Raw genomic sequence first — 17017 nt, 5'->3', positions numbered from 1 at the left:
CTTGTCAAATACATTTCTTCTCTAACAATTTTTAATTCTACTTTAAGTTTTGCTATATTATAAATACAAATGGAAGCCATAATTGAGTATGGGATGCACTGACAGGAAAAACACAGACATTATGTTCTTACCTGTGATCCTCTCTAAGAAATGTGATATCATGGCGAGATGCACGTTCAGGCAAAGAGGAAAGAAGGGCATCAGCTTTCATAACAAAGTCGCTCATGCTAGATAAACGAGACAATGTGTGAGTTTTTCAAAGGAGAAAGGTCCACATTTCATGTTACAATTAATGCCCTGAGAAAAGGAAATTGAATTTTAAAATATCTCCAATAGACAAGCTTTATGTAAATAACTTTTTTTCCAAACTTGTTGGTAATTTGTCAGTTTAAAGAGTACTGTTGCTTTAAAAACCATCCTGCTTTTCCTTATCATTGATATGATCTTTAAACACTTGTAATTGGTGTTCTCAGCAGTGTCCATAAGCATATGGGGAATCATTCAATTCAAGGCAATATTTGCTGAGTGCTGGTTATGTGTCCAAGCAGTGGGGCCCACACAGGAAAGAAAGGACAGGAAGATCCAAAAAGGGGGAGTTTTTAATATAATTAAGAAGTCCAGACTTCTATGGTTACAAATTAGTTTGAAAACTAATTAAAACTACATAAAACAAATACCTAGATTACATATAACCAAATTTGAAAATCCATGATGGAGGAAATATATTGTATGTTCATTGATACACTGGGGCAGAAAATGTTGGCTGAACTTTAAGACAAGTTTTTGGAAAGAAAAGGAAAAAGAAAAGAAAGAATAAGCACTTCCATTTTATAAAGAAATTTAAATTCCGAGTGGTTGAGAACCTGTGTCTACTATATCATTTTTTACTGGACTATTAGGTTCTGACATGTAGGACTTTGCTTAATGGCCACTTAATAAACATAAATAAAATGAATAAATTAATCGAAACCAGTCTCTATAATCTCTATTCCTAAACTCCCTCAAAGATATTTTATCAGCTACATACTCTCTAATATGTGAAATTGGAGGCACAATGCAGGAAATGTGGTCAAACATGCTCCCCACGTTTCAAGGAGACCAGATGCACTGAGAAGAAGAAGAAATGAGGAAAGGGAAATTTGGGGCCCAAACAACGTTTTTGTAGATTCTCTGAATATTGTGGTATCCAGGTTGTTTTTTCTCTTTTTGCCAAGAACTGAAGAGGGGAACGGGCACGAGATGCTCCGCGCCTCCTGTCTGAGGAGCGGGGAGCTCTCTGAGAGCCGAGCAAGAAGTAAGCACTCTGCTACTGCATGTATCACGTGCTCCTGGGGAGGCTTCCAGGGACTCCGCCTTCTGCATCCAGAGTCTACCTTCCTAGTTCGCCAACTCTTGGAAAGCATGAAAACAAGGCCGCGGATCTTAAGCATATGTTCATATTAAAGCAACTATGAATTTATTCAACCACAGCACGACTTGTTCAGCATTGTGTGTGTGCATGCGACAACTTCAGACAATTAGAGGGGATGTTCTTATAGTTTAATGTTATTGGTTTTTATTGTTTGGGTGGTGGTTTTGCTCTGAAATGCACCTTTAAAGTAGCTGAAATAGCTTCTCAAGCCTACTTAAAACTGTATTTTTTACCAAATAAGGTTAAAAAAATTAGCTCTGAAATGTTAACAATATAGTCACAAAATCCAATAACTACTGAATTATATACTTTCCAACATATACTAGACCTAAATTATTTAAAAATTATAACTTTTTTTTCTTTTTAAAGCTTTCTTTAGTTTTACTCCACTTGAAAATAACTGTGGATTTTTTTTTTTTTTAAAGATTTTATTTATTTATTTGACACAGAGAGAGAGAGCACAAGCAGGGGGAGCGACAGGCAGAGGGAGAGGGAGAAGCAGACTCCCTGAGGAGCAGGGAGCCCGATGCGGGGCTCGATCCGAGGGCCCCAGGATCATGACCTGAGCCGAAGGCAGACACTTAACCAACTGAGTCACCCAGGCGCCCTGAAAATAACTGTGGATATTATCTCTTTACTATAGAAAAGCCCTTACTTTACGACTTTATTTATAATTTTCTATAGTAATATCATTTCCTAGCTGATGAATTACTTCCTAAATGACAGATTAAGTAAGGACATCCATTTCATCTGCATCAGAATTCTGTATTCGAGACTAAGAATCAGAACTTTGAGTTCTGGCAGGAACCACCTCAAAGCTTAGCTGTATGCTACAAGATGCAGCAGCGGTACTCTGAAGTGAAGAACAGAAAAAGATGTAACAGAAAAACATTAACGCAAAAGAACACTGACGTGGCTTAAATATAAGATGCCACAGACTTTAAGACAAAATAAATACTAGGAAAGGAGTAATTTATTTAATGATAAAAGGAACAATTCACTAGAAACGTAACAGTTCTGAATCAGGGTATATATGACTATAGCTCAAAATATTTAAACAAAAATTGGCAAAGTTATAAGAATTAAATGATAGATCCATAATGCTAGCAGTGTTTTAACAAACTTCTTTTAGTAACTGACAGATAAAACAAGGTATTCAGTATTTCTATGGCTGGAAAAAAACCAGCATGTTCAATATAATAGACATGTATAAAATCTTCCACATAATTAGAGAATATGCTTTTAAAAAAATCAAGCATGAGACAATGGTAAGAATGAACCCTGTCTCACAAAATTCAGAGAAATAAATACTAAATAACTGGTTCATACACCATGTTCTCTAATCACAGTCCAAAACAAACTGGAAATCACTCACTGTGCCATTTAAAAAATTTAAAGCACATCTTATTCATTTATTTATTTGATAAATATTTACTGGGTGCCTAACAAGATCTAGGCAGAAGTCTATATAGAGAAGATAAAAACAATAAAATGGACCACGAATTTTGCCTTGATGAAGCCAACAATTTTAAATATTTTAAAACATCTTAAAAAATAAATGTTAAAAAATCAAAACAGGAATTTGAACATATTAGCACTGATTCATAATGAAATATTTATATTTTAAAACTTATGTGATACAACTAAATAAGTGTTTAGAGAGATGCTTTAAGCTGGTAATTTAAGGATATATAAGGAAAAAGTGTGATATTAATAAGCTATGAATTCAACCTGAGAAGTTTATTTATTTTTTTTTTTATTTTTTTTTTTTTAAAGATTTTATTTATTTATTTGAGAGCGAGAATGAGACAGACAGAGAGAACATGAGAGGGGGCAGGATCAGAGGGAGAAGCAGACTCCCTGCTGAGCAGGGAGTCCGATGCGGGACTCGATCCCGAGACTCCAGGATCATGACCTGAGCCGAAGGCAGTCGCTTAACCAACTGAGCCACCCAGGCGCCCCAACCTGAGAAGTTTATAAAAGAAAACGGATTAAAGAGAAATAACAAAGAACTGAAACTGATAAAAACAGAACAAAAACAATTGGGAGGTTGCCATGTTCTATATCCACATATATGAAAAGTAAAAAAATAAATTAGTAAAGTAGTTAAGTCTAGTAAAATAGATATATCTTTCACTAAATTAAGCAAACTAAGATAAGAGAAAGGCCAACATAAATGAGATGTTTAAAAGCTGGAAGCTAAGGAACAAAGCTGTTAAAATTCACAAATGACAGGAGTGTCTAATATTTGAAAAAATGTTACAAAAATTGAGAGTCAAGCAAGGAATATCGATATAGAACCTAATATTGTTCCTGTAATTTAGCATTAAACAATTTGAAAATGTAATTTAAAATACACCATTTACAATATGAACTAAAAGCATAAAGTACAAGGGAATAAATCCAAAAATACATGTGTAAGACCTCATGGGAAATAAATAGAAGCTTCACTGAAGGACCCAAAAGGAACAACAAGTAAGTGTATGTAACTATCTACCTACATATTCTCATATATATGTTTATATATAAATTATATACCACAATTATATAGCACATCATCAGTTATATACATTATTTTATATATATTAAATTGTATACACTGTATTATACATTTATATAGCTATATACAAACAATACATGTCTATATTTAATAGATGGGTAATTTAATATTATATAAAGATCGCAATTCTCCTTAAACTAATCTATAAACTCAAAGAAATTCCCATAAAAGTTCCAGGAACATTTTTTGTGGAACTTGTTATGCTGGTCCTAATCGTATTTATACAGAAAAACAAGCAGCCAAGAACAGTCAGCACAATTTTGAAGAAGAGGCAGAAGAGAGAATCTCTGCCTCCAGCATCAAACTTTATTATAAAGCTGTGGTGACTGGAGTGTGGGGCTGACACGAGACAGCACACCGTGGAACAGAAGATCCAGGAAGAATTAAAGATACAAACCAGTAAAAAAATAAAACTGTAAAATTTTTAGAGGAAAGTAAAGGAGAATATCTTTATGAACTCAGGCTAGAGAAAACTCTTATACATCTCACACACACACACACACACACACACGTGCGCGCAGACCACAGACAAGCTATGAAGGAAAAGTCCTGATAATATTTTGATATTGAAATTAAAAACGTCTATGTATCTGGTAAAAAATTACAATAAAAAAGTAAATAGCCATGTCACAAACTGTAATATAATATGTGAGGCACATATAATTGACAAAGATTAGTATACAGAATCACAGAAAATATTTATATATCATTAAAAAAAGAAAATAACCCGACAGCTAAGCAAAAGACAGGTATGAGTATTTTGCAGAAGAGTAAACATGAATGAAAATAATTGTATGAAAAGATACTCAACTTTACTAAAAGTCAAAGAAAAGCAAATTAAAAAAGGCACAATTTCACATCCACCAGATAGAAAAAATTAACAAGTCAGATAACACCAAGTATTGGTAAGAACTTGGGGAAACAGAACTTTCACATTTCTGGTGGAAGTGTTAATTATCGCAACTATTTTAAAGGACAGAATTTAACAGTATCTGGTAAAGCAGAGGACACGCATACCCTACAACCCAACGGTAACACTCCTGTGCTCTAGAGAAACTCACATTGCACAAGGAGACATTTATTTATTTATTTATTTATTTATTTATTTATTTATTTAAAAGATTTACTTATTTATTTATTTGACACAGAGAGAGACAGAGATAGTGAGAGAGAGAGCACAAGCAGCGGGAGCGGCAGGCAGAGGGAGAGGGAGAAGCAGGCTCTCTGCTGAGCAAGGAGCCCGATGCGGGGCTGGAGCCCAATGCGGGGCTCGATCCCAGGACACTGGGATCATGACCTGAGCTGAAGGCAGCCACTTAACTGACTGAGCCACCCAGGCACCCCGCACAAGGAAACATTTAAAGCTGGTTCATTATAGCATTTCTGTAACAGTAAAAAACTAAAGCCAAGTTAACTGTATCTCAGTATTGGACTTTATAAATGAACTACAGTATATTCATTAAATGAAACACTAAAAAGGAACTAAAATGAAGAAACTAGCTCTACATACATGAACGTAGATAAAGCTCCAGCAGAAGTTGCAAAGGAGCCTACAGTAAATAGCATTTGTCTATAAAAGTCAGGCATTCAACACATCAACACTGATCATGGATATTCACATAAGAAGCAAAAGCATAAACACAAATATGGAATCATGCACACAACACTTAGGAAAATGGTTACCACTCAGGGAGGATGGAGACTGGCTGGGTGGGTAAGAAACAAAGAGGACTTAACATCTATGGTTTGGTGATGGTGAGTATATGGAGGCTTTTCATTACTTAAATATTCTCCACATATCTCTTATATCTTATGTACATATTTGAAACATTTTCTAATCTTAAAAAGAAAAAATAAGATGCAAAATAGCACCCCCCCAAAATGAATTACTCTTACGATTTTAAATACTTACTTCTTTGAGCTGATTTCCATATTTTCAACAATGCCTTTAATTTTCTCTACTAGATTAGTAAATGTTATTTTTTCCAAGAAGTAAAAATCTTCTGTATAGAAATTTTCATCTAAAGGTCCTAAGAACTTAAAATGAAAATAGTTTTATTATTGTATACCTTCTAGAGGATACCAGTTTGGGACAAATATTTTCTCATCAGATATTTAAGCAAAAACCGATTACAGATTAAACAGATGGTGGCTATCAGTCCCACCATTTAATAAATCTACTGGGAAACAAAGAAGAGAAAAATGTTTCTCACTTTGATATTACAAATAACATCTGCATAAACACCAAAATCAAACTGACAAAATAAAAAAGGAGTAAATTATTTCCATTTGGAAGTTTTACTTTGAAACATAATGCTTCCAAAAACCAAAGGCTTTCCATCCTAAGGTAAATTATGAAAGCAAGTGTCTGTATTTTATAAATCTTTTATTTTCAATTTGCTTTTCTATTCACCTATAAATTGTGGTCTACACTATGTTGATACAAATTAGTACATAAGCAAGGCATAAAAGAGCAAAAAACAAGAGACAGATCACATAACTGCTTAAACGCACCAACCCATCTTCATCGAACTGATGCTGTATAATGGTTTGGAGCCCAGGAAGGTCATGCAGGTCAGCTTTAAACCAGTAACTCTGGAGGGGCAAGGTGTCAAACTGCCACATACCTAATTTCAAAGGATGGCTACTCCATCACAATGACCACCAACTCGACTACCATTAGCACGCCCTGAGGGAACTAGTACGTAGAGTCATCATCATATTATGAACACAAGCCCTATGTAGAAGGTGAGCCTGACATAGTCTTATGCACTAAACAACTACACTTAATGACCAACAACTAGAAAGTATATTGTCCAGAGTATTTTTTTTTTCTTGGTAAAAAGACCAGAATAAATGGTTATAGCAGACTTTCTCACTTGCCTTTCATCTGCTTGTGCAATTAATATTTTCTAAAAATTGATAAAGTTCTTGAATCTCTTCTCATTTGCTCATATCACAGATGATATGAGCTGGGATGTCAGCATTCCAGCTAGACAAATACCATGTTTCACTTTAAGCATAAAACACGGGCTCTTAAAAATGCCAAAAAATGGGCACTATAAAACTAAAAGTACACATATAAACATTTCATTGCCTTAAGATTTGGTACTCCTTTTAAGATAACTTTGAAAGCACTTTCAATGTTGTATTTTATGGACTATGACTAGCAGAGGCTTGAAAAAGAGCTGAATTTTATCTATACACCTCTACTGATTGTAGCACTTTTGTTAATAACTAAGAAAAAGGAAATACAATCTCAAATTATTTTAAGGGGTTAATTAGATTGGCTATCTTCACTGATCAAAATCCGCCAGAGAAGTGGTTATATTTCACCTATGTAAGTACAGTGTGAAACAGCTGGGAGAAACTTGATTCTTTTGTGTCTTAATTCTACTTAAAGTTGAACACAGTATTTGTGGAATAAGGTAACTTAAATAGTATAAAATTCACATAATGTCCAAGTTGGGAAAAAGGAACATTGAACTTGAAAATCCTGTAAAAACACAATTAAACCTGTGCCTATCCAACCTATCCATCTTCTTTACAACACTTGGGAAATGTGATTTTTCAGTTATACAGAATAACTGTTGTAATAGAAATGCATTACCTCCTTTGACAGCTCATTAATATTTCAGAAAACTCAGAGTGTTCATCCATATACTGAGCTAAAAATCTCTCTACACCCATGGGGGTCTCAGCAACTGGCCTTGATTCTATTCTCTCATCAAGTGTAATGCAAATCGAGACTACAAATGTATCCACTACTTCTTATGACAGCCTTCAAATATTTAAAAGAGAAAACAGGAATTAATATTTATTGAAAATTTACTGTCTGTGGCTGTTTTATGTGCTTTAGGTTTAATATATTTAATCTCTGACGACTCTGTAAAATAGATATCATCATTCCCTCTGCCCAAATGACATTTCCAAACCAAGTCTCATAGAGGTCATATAATTAATGGTGCAAATGGAATTTGAATCCAGACTTGTTTGGCTAAGAAAAAGGCCTTGCTTGTTTCTCTACCCTCTGCTACCCCTCGTCTTTCACCAATTTGTAAACATGTAAGTTAATAACAGTAAATTTATTGTAATTATAGTAACAGTTATTTAGCACTTTATTTAATACTAAAAATATATAATTTTTTAATTCTTGAGCATATAGTAAAAAAGTATAGATGATTGCTGCCCCCCAGTTTTAATCATTACATTAAACAATTTGACGTTGAGTCTGTTCCAGTTCTAACAAACATTTGGACAGGTTCAGAATGAAGGCTCATTCTAAAATGTCAGATTTCAAGCACTGAACTATCTGGTTCAGAGTTGTAACTATCTGCTACAATTGCTGTGATTATTGTGCTTTTTAAGCATTACTCTGAGACAGAGTAATAAGCTAAGTATTAAATGACAGCTCATAAACCACAGTACTTCTTTTCAGATATACTTTTCAATTTGAATCACAGTTCCATAAATAAAAAATAATAAAATTATAATTTTTCTATGAACACAAAAGTCAACATAATTTGACTTAATATCCATCTCCAGCCCCAACCTCTCCCCTAAATTCAACTCATACGTTCAATTGCCAACCCAACAAGCTTCAGTGGAGGTCCAGACCTGACCACTGAACTCTTCCTACGTACAGAATGAACTCTCTTTCCCTTTCCACTCCTCCTCAACAACCCCACTCTGTCTGCAGACTTCCTCACCTTAATACAGGGCAACTCCACTCTGCCAGTTACACAGTTCTCTCACATCCCACGTCAAGTCTGTCAGCAATTCCTGTTCACTCTTCCTCCAAAATATATCCCACAGCCACTCCTAACTACCTCCACGAGAGCCATTCTGGTCCAAGCCACCAGCATCTCTCCCCTGGACTACTGAAATAGCTCCCAACTGGCTTCCTGATCCCCTACAGTTTATTCTCAACATAACAGCCACTAGAGATCCAAATAAAACATAAGTCAGATCATGTCAGTCCTCTGTTCAGAACTATGTGCTTCATGACTCATTTAGCATAAAGCAGGAGTTCTTAAACGGTCTATAAAACCCTACATCATCTGGTAGGCAGCTACTTCTCGGAGCTTCTCTTCAGACCACTCTCTTTGTACCTGCTATTCCTAGAACATACAGCAATCATCTCCCCTTCGGACCTTTGTCCTTACTGTTCCCTCTATCTAGAACATTCTTCTTCCAGATATTCCACATGGCGTGCTCCCTCACCTCCTCTGGTTCTCTCCAAATGACACCTTATCAATAAGGATGCTACTTGTTCTCTGTTGCTGCCCACCAAAATATAAACTTCATGAAAACATGTTTGTTCACGACTATACTCTCAGAACCTAGAAGAATGTTTGGTTCACAGCTGGTGCAAAATTAGGATCTGAATTTTTTTTTTTTCAAGATTTTATTTAGAGAGAGAGAGGGAGAACTCAAGCAGACCCCGTGCTGAGCGTGGAGCCTGACATGGGGCTCAATCTCATGACCCTGAGATTATGACCTGAGCCGAAATCAGGAGTTGGAGGCTTAACTGATGGAGCCACCCAGGTGCCCTTAGGATCTGATTACTTTTGTAAATTTCAAGGAAAATGAAGAGAAACCTTTATTCTAGGAAAAATAAACATAACTATAACATTTGTTATCACTAATATTGATAACAACTTATGAATTACATTAAACAATGACAAAGAAAACATAGGGGAGCTTTTTCATAATGTATTACCAAAAGGCAAGGTACTAGATACATCAGGTGTAATTTTTTACTCTTTATCCCTTAAAATGCCAGACAGAGCCAAAGATAGCCACATACTATAAAACTGTTCTTAAAAAGCTACATTTCTTCCCAAAGCAACTGTTAAAAAGAAAAAGCAATGCAATTTCTGGGCTTCCAAATACCTCACTATCAAATTCACAAATACTTTGTATTACTGTAATAATATAAGACAACTGTCCTCACTGATTTGTAAAACAGCACTGTACAAAGATGAACCTTTAGGAGCTAATGCAATTAGCTTGAAAATTGCTACACTGAAGCAGATATATTTGATCTGGGAAGTCTTGCAAATATGAGTCCCTCACTATTCTCCAATTCCTAGTGTTTATAGATTCAAGTAAGAAAGAATAGCATAATTTTAAGGGAAAATGATATGGTAATAAAACATTAGTGAAATGTAGAAAATGGGCGCCTGGGTAGCTCAGTCAGTTAAGTGTCTGCCTTCGGCTCAGGTTGTGATCCAGGGTTCTGGGATTGAGCCCCACGTTGTTGGGCTCCCTGCTAAGCGGGGACCCTGCTTCTCCCTCTCCCTCTTCCCCTCCCACCCCTCTGCTCATGAATGCACTCTCTCTAAATCTTAAAAAAATGTAGAAAACAAAGAAAACGTTAAGAGTGTATTATAGCTTGGAAGACAATTTAGGTACATATAATTTGGTAGTTCAAGCAAAGATATGTCAAACATATTGCATTAGTTGATATCTTAATAAATCTAAGCACCAGATTCAATTTTTTAAGACTTAAATCATTCCTGAGAAATAAAACCAGATTCTCATACTCAAAAAATAAGTAGATCTTGTCATGAATTCTGTAGTTCTATAAAGATTCTCTAATTAACAAGAAAAATGTTTCTGATGTACCAAGAGAAAAAAGTGATATAAATTATACATACATATATATATATATATAATAGGATTACAATTATGTATTTTTACAAACCAGACATGGCTATGTAGAGTAGAAAAAAGGGTTAGAAGGTAAAACAATAAACTATTAATAATAAATTTTATTAGGAGGGTAGGAGTAAGAGTGACTTTTCTTATAGATTTTAATGATTACATTAATAACTGTTACTTTATACCTCAAAAATAACAATTCAATACTTTCGGAAGTTAACAATCAATTGTAGAGAAAAGCTATAAGAAGAAAAAAGTGTCACAGGGTGCTTTCTGCCCCCACTGCAACAGTGGTTCTCAGTCTCAGTGTTTTAGTGGATACTAAGTTGTTCGTTCTAGCACTTGTATTAGAGCAAAACAAAAGCGACCCCCAGGAGACGTTCTCACCCACCACATTCAACGATGCCGTCCCTGGGGGATGCGGGAGTGTGCCCTTCCATTCATGCTGAGACCTGTGTGGTGCGTCCAGCGTAGGAGCCCCGTCCTCTGCAAGTGCTGCAGCAGGGGTGTTGGGACAGAAACAAACCCGAGACCCCCCATCATAGGTCCACAGAAGAGTGAGCAACCGCTTTTTCTACTTACTTTCCCATTGCTGACAATACCTCTCTCTCCAGGACGCAACTTAAGTACATCTTGACAGAACAGCTGATGAGTTTGGAAAATATTCACTCCAACAGTGTTATATTTTTTCTCAAAAGCATTCTTATCCATCCCCTAAAGCATAGATTAAGAAGGATGTAATTAGTGAGAGAAAATATATTAAATCATTTTCTTAAAGCCTGCTTTAATGTATTAATGCAAAATTTGAAATTACTCTAAATCTTGATTTTTAAAAGTGTTATTTTCTTTTGCAACACTAAAAAAAGAATATTTCTTCCAAGTCAATTACGGTATCTGTACATCTTGTTACAAGTAGATATCATATGTCATTCATTCTTTGAAAATTTCAGGTGGATTATTGATTAGTAATATGCTAGGGGACATCAACGTAAATAAAATTTAACATTAAAGAAATGGAACAAATGTTTATTAAATTCTGAACTCAGTACCCCCATTTGGTACACTCGGTAAAAACAACTGTCTAAAATAGAAATACCCTCTCTCACCTCATTCTACCAATCTCACAAAACCAATTTAGTAATAATGCATTTTATTTCTGAAATACACAAGTAACCCTTGGTTAAAGTAAAAAAAAATATATGAACATTCACAGAAAATAAACCACGAATAGGTTCTTCACATCTTCACACTAAGACACATTTCCCCCTATCAGTACTTATCAAACTTTAATGTGCCATCACCTGGTGCCTTGTTAAAATGTAGTTCCTACTTCGGAAGATCCAGGGTGAGGCCTTAAATTTTGAACTTTTTTTTTTTTAAAGATTTTATTTATTTATTTGAGAGAGAGAGAATGAGAGAGAGAGCAGGAGAGGGAGGAGGGTCAGAGGGAGAAGCAGACTCCCTGCCGAGCAGGGAGCCCGATGTGGGACTCGAGGATCATGACCTGAGCCAAAGGCAGTCGCTTAACCAACTGAGCCACCCAGGCGCCCTAAATTTTGAACTTCTAACAGGTTCTTGGGTGTTCCCACGATGGTAGGAATGTTCCACTGCACTGTCCAATATGGCAGCCACAGCCATGGATGGTCAATGAGCACTTAACACGTGGCTGGTACGACTGGGGCACAGAATTTTAATTATTTATTTATTTAATTAATTCTAAAAAATTTATTATTATGTTCAATTAGCCAGCATGTAGTCCATCATTAGTTTTTGATGTAGTGCTCAACGATTCATTAGTTGAGTATAACACTCAGTGCTCATCACCACACGTGCCAGAATTTAAATTTTAACTTAATTTTAAGTTTTAAAGAACCACATTTAGCTAGTGGATACAGCAGTGGACAGTGCAGCCTTAGATCCTGCTTACTTCCAAAATCTCCATCTCAGTCATCCCGTCTCTGACCACAAGCTCCTGAATTTCCAGCTCATGCAACCTAGTGTCACCAGACCAACCATTCCTCAATCCTTTCAGTCCTCCGCCCCTACCACTTATTTACTGTCCATCGTACCTCCCATAGTTTTCCTCCTATATGAGTTACACCACAAAGTCCCTTACCACAACAAAAACCTTCCATGCTTCGCTCCCTTGAATGCTTCCCTGAATTCACATTCACCTGGCAATTCCCCAACTCTGTTTAAACACAACTCTGCTTCCCCTGCAACTAGAACCAAACTGTTAATACAGCTAGAGAAAAACATGCAACTAATACTGATCTCACTTTCAATTTGGGTCACTAACATCAAGTGGGTCCTCAGAAACCTTCCCATGCTAATATATTTAATTCATTTGCTCACTCTCAGAATAATAAAAAATATGTGGCATTTTCTCCTCTTTCCTCAAACCTCTAATAATACCTACTCTTACTCTAATAATTGGCAATGACCGGAATTTCTTTTGAAAATGAATATAATTAGAAGTACTTCATCCTGCTACCACCAAATAAATCTACCCTTCTGCAACCATGCCCACCCATTCTGCCTTCCTTCTGGTTAAAACAGATGAACAGTTCCTTTTCTTAAGACCAACAGTTAACACTTGTCCATTCAATCCTGGCACCTCTTCTCTACTCAAGAACTTTGCTCCTAACTCTGCTCCCCTCTCTGTATCATCCTTTCTCATTGTTTGGATGGACTGTGTCCATTAGCATACAAAACAGTGACATTTCCCCAGTTTAGAAATTCTTGACCTCAAGTCCCGTTCTAGATACAAAGTATTTCTGTTTGTGGTAAAATTAAAGTTTCTTAAAAGAGCTACCTATACTCACTATCTCTATTTCCTGGTTTCCCATTCTCTTTTCAATCTAGTTTACTTTTATACCTACTATTCCACTGAAACAATTCTCATCAATGACCACCTTAACAAGTAAACGGTCAATTATGAAGACTAATTCCAGGAACGTCTGGCATAGTTGATCATTCCCTCCTTGAAATATTTTCTCCAACTGACTTTCAGGATACCATACACTCCTGGTTATCTTCCTAACTCGTTGGCTGCTCCATCTGTCTCCTTTACTGGATCATCCTTTTCTTGCATACTTCTGTATGTTGGAATGTTCCAGGGCTCTGGTTTCAGCCTCTCTTCTCTCGCCCAACTCACTCCTGAGGTATCTGATCCAGTTTCTTGGCTTTAAATTATATAGAATATTGGTAACTCTCAAAGTGTCTGACTCTAAAAATACCCCAACAACCCTGAATTGATTTCTACACTCATTAACTCAATTGTCAACCCAACATCTCCACTTGAATGTCCAACAGGAATCTCCAACATGTACAGACTTAACTCTTGATCCCTTATGTGTCCAAATCTTCTCTTCATCTAGACTTCCCCATCTCAAAAAAAAGACACCACCATCAACTCAAGCCACTCAAGCTAAAATTTAAGGATATTACATTTTATGTCACATACAATTGATCAGCTAATCATGTTGACTAGAGTTGTAACAAATACTATGCGCCAACTGCCTCACTATCTCTACCACCAGTACCTAGTCCAAGACACCATTATTTCTTGCCTGGATTATTGCAATAGCATTCTAACTGTTCATCTTATTTCCACTCTTGTCTGCCTGCTACCAAATCTTCACATGGCATCCAGAGTCATCTTTTTAAAGATTACTCACTTCTTCAAGATTCCTCAATGGTTTCCCATTATACTCAGGAAAGACTTCAGTTCCTTACCATGGCTGACAGGTGCTTGAGATAACTGGGTTCCGTTCCTGACCTCATCTCCTTGTACTCTCCACATCACTGTCTCTATTTTGCTCATAATGATCTTCTGCCTATACCTCAAACCTGGAAAGCTGATCACTATAGCAGTCCTTTAGACTTACTGTGTTCCTGAATCTGGTACATTCTTCTCGCAGATTTTCCATGGCTTGATTTCTCATTTCAGACGTCTGCTTAAATGTAAACTCTTTAGAGATGCCTTCCCTGACCACTCCAGCTAAAGAGCATCCCTCAAACTATCTACCCTCTTCTTTCTTTATATTGTTCTAGTACCATTCAGTTTGTCTGTCTTTCCTACTATCATGTAAGCTTCACAAAAGCAGGGACTCAATATATCTGCCTTGTTCACAAGTGTATCTCCACCGTCGGGAAGACAATCAGAAAATATTTTTGAAAGGATTAATGAATCTTCCTTCTTGAGGATCATCTTCCATCTTTAGAATTTCCCTCATACTGGATCCCTTCAAGGAAATACCTATTATTTACACAATCCTTTAACTCCCATTTTTCATTTAAGTACATGTGCTAACCAGAATGCCATCAACTTCAAGGATCACAAAGTGGTAGTAGTAACATCTGTTGCTAAAAGCCTTGAGGCAAAGTCATATTGTTTAATATTTATCTTTTCCCGTATGAAGGAATGTTTATTATGCCCAGTTGATTATACTTATTTATTGATGTTTTTCAGGAACATGGTAACACTGGCTTATACTTCTTAAATATGCAACAGATACTTACTATTCCAAACAAATAGCTACTGACCTCAGTAAGAAATGTTTTAATTTTTTCTCCGGAGTAAATAGCCGTAGCAGTTTCTTCCGTTGCCAGTTTCCTGAGAAAGTTTCTCAAAAAGCTGTTTTTCTGTGTAAGAAAAGCTGCCAAAACTCCTCTAGAAATAGCTGTGTTCTCTTCATTTATTTTTGAAGTAGGATTATAAATAACCCCCAACCGACTATGAACACTTGTTTTCTGCAAAACACATTTATAGGTGAAAAAGATCAGTATCTCGCATATCTTTGTACAGCTGAACTTTTTTCTTTCTCATCAAGCTTGTTCAGTTTACCACACAGCATCTTTCACTGTAGATGATTTACCACACAGCATCTTTCTATGTGGACTGTCCTGAATGTGCACCTACTAACATAGCCAAAAACAGCCATTGTAGTAACTCCAAGAGCTTCACCTCTTTGTATAAAGAGTGTTTTAGAATGCAATGTTGTTTAACCTCTTTTTGTGTGTGAAGTAACACATATAAAACAAGACACAAAACGTAAGTGTAGAACTCAATGAAATTAGCCCATAAAACTATAACTCAGGCGGAGAAACAGAGCACTGTAGGCAACCCAAAGTCATCTCTCATATACCCTGCCCGTTACTACACCTTCCCACTTTTCTAGAAACAACCACTACCCTGTTATTTACTGGTTGTATCATTCTTGCTTCTTTCTGGTTTATCACCTAAGTTTCATCGTTAAACATTTAATCTATTTTGAACTTCATATAAATATAATCCTACAGTGTGTATTCTTTCCTGCTCTGTTTCCACTTAACATATTGATTGTGAGATTTATCAACATTGTTTTGTGTGGCTGTAGTTACTTTATTTTTTAGGATTGTGCAGAATTCCATGATATGAATATACTCTATTTTATCCGTTCTACTGATGCTGGGCATTTGAATTTTTTTTTCATTTTGGTACTCTACAAACAGAGCAAGAAGAATACAGCACCAGCCATGAAGTCTTCTTGCCAGAACATGTTGAAGCTGAATCTAATTAAGCTTCAGACATAACTTCCAGTACAGAGGAGATGTAAGGGCTAAAGAACAAGTTAAAAATACTACAAGAAAAAAAAAAAAACAGTGAAATTCAGAATGTGGGATTTTTCTACAAAGCAACTAGCTTGGTCTCTTTAAAAAGTCACCAGACAAAATGTGGATGTTACTGTTTTACAATAAAAGAAACTAATGAAATTTAATAATGAAATGCATTGTGGGAAACATGTTTGGGTCCTGGTTTGAAAAAAGAAAAGACATCTTTGTGGGAACAATTTAATGAAGACTTAGTACTAACAATGTGAGAGTGGTATTGCAGTTATGTAGAAGAATATCCTAATTCTTGGAAAATGCATGTTGAAGTATTAAGGGATGATATATGCTGATTTCTACAACTTTTTTTTTTTAAGATTTATTTATTTGACAGAGAGAGATACAGCGAGAGAGGGTACACAAGCAGGGGGAGTGGGAGAGGGAGAAGCAGGCTTCCCGCTGAGCAGGGGGCCTGATGCGGGACTCGATCCCAGGACCCTGGGATCATGACCTGAGCAGAAGGCAGATGCCCAACGACAGGGAGCCACCCAGGCACCCGTGATTTCTACAACTTACTTTAAAATGATCTAGACCATTCCTGCCCTTCCCCCTACAAACAGATAATTAGATAAACCAAATATGGCAAGATGTTAACAATTATAGAATCTAGGTGTTAGGTATGTAAGTGTTCATTACATCAGTCTTTTGAACTTTGTGTAGTTTTGAAAGAAAACATGGTCTTCAAAAAACAGACCCAGAGAGCCATAAGGAGAGGCCCCAATAAGATA

At 36.1% G+C, this 17017-nt stretch overlaps 1 protein-coding gene across 2 annotated transcripts in view; it reads right to left on the bottom strand.

Moving 5' to 3' along the window:
- The window catches only part of UGGT2 (UDP-glucose glycoprotein glucosyltransferase 2), a 180962-nt gene that overhangs the window by 50639 nt on the left and 113306 nt on the right, over positions 1–17017 (bottom strand). For both annotated transcript variants that reach the window (XM_036080088.2, XM_078070183.1), the window contains 4 exons: positions 15186–15392; positions 11220–11351; positions 5884–6008; positions 132–227 (listed from right to left, as the gene is read on the bottom strand). In XM_036080088.2, the coding sequence (XP_035935981.2) occupies positions 132–227; positions 5884–6008; positions 11220–11351; positions 15186–15392 (560 nt within the window). The remainder of the gene's footprint in view (positions 1–131; positions 228–5883; positions 6009–11219; positions 11352–15185; positions 15393–17017) is intronic.

This window comes from Halichoerus grypus, chromosome 4 (assembly GCF_964656455.1).
Source record: "Halichoerus grypus chromosome 4, mHalGry1.hap1.1, whole genome shotgun sequence".
In the NCBI taxonomy this organism is placed as follows: domain Eukaryota; kingdom Metazoa; phylum Chordata; class Mammalia; order Carnivora; family Phocidae; genus Halichoerus; species Halichoerus grypus.
The sequence above is the reverse complement of the archived record's forward strand: the minus strand, read 5'-3'. Positions and strand labels throughout refer to the sequence as shown.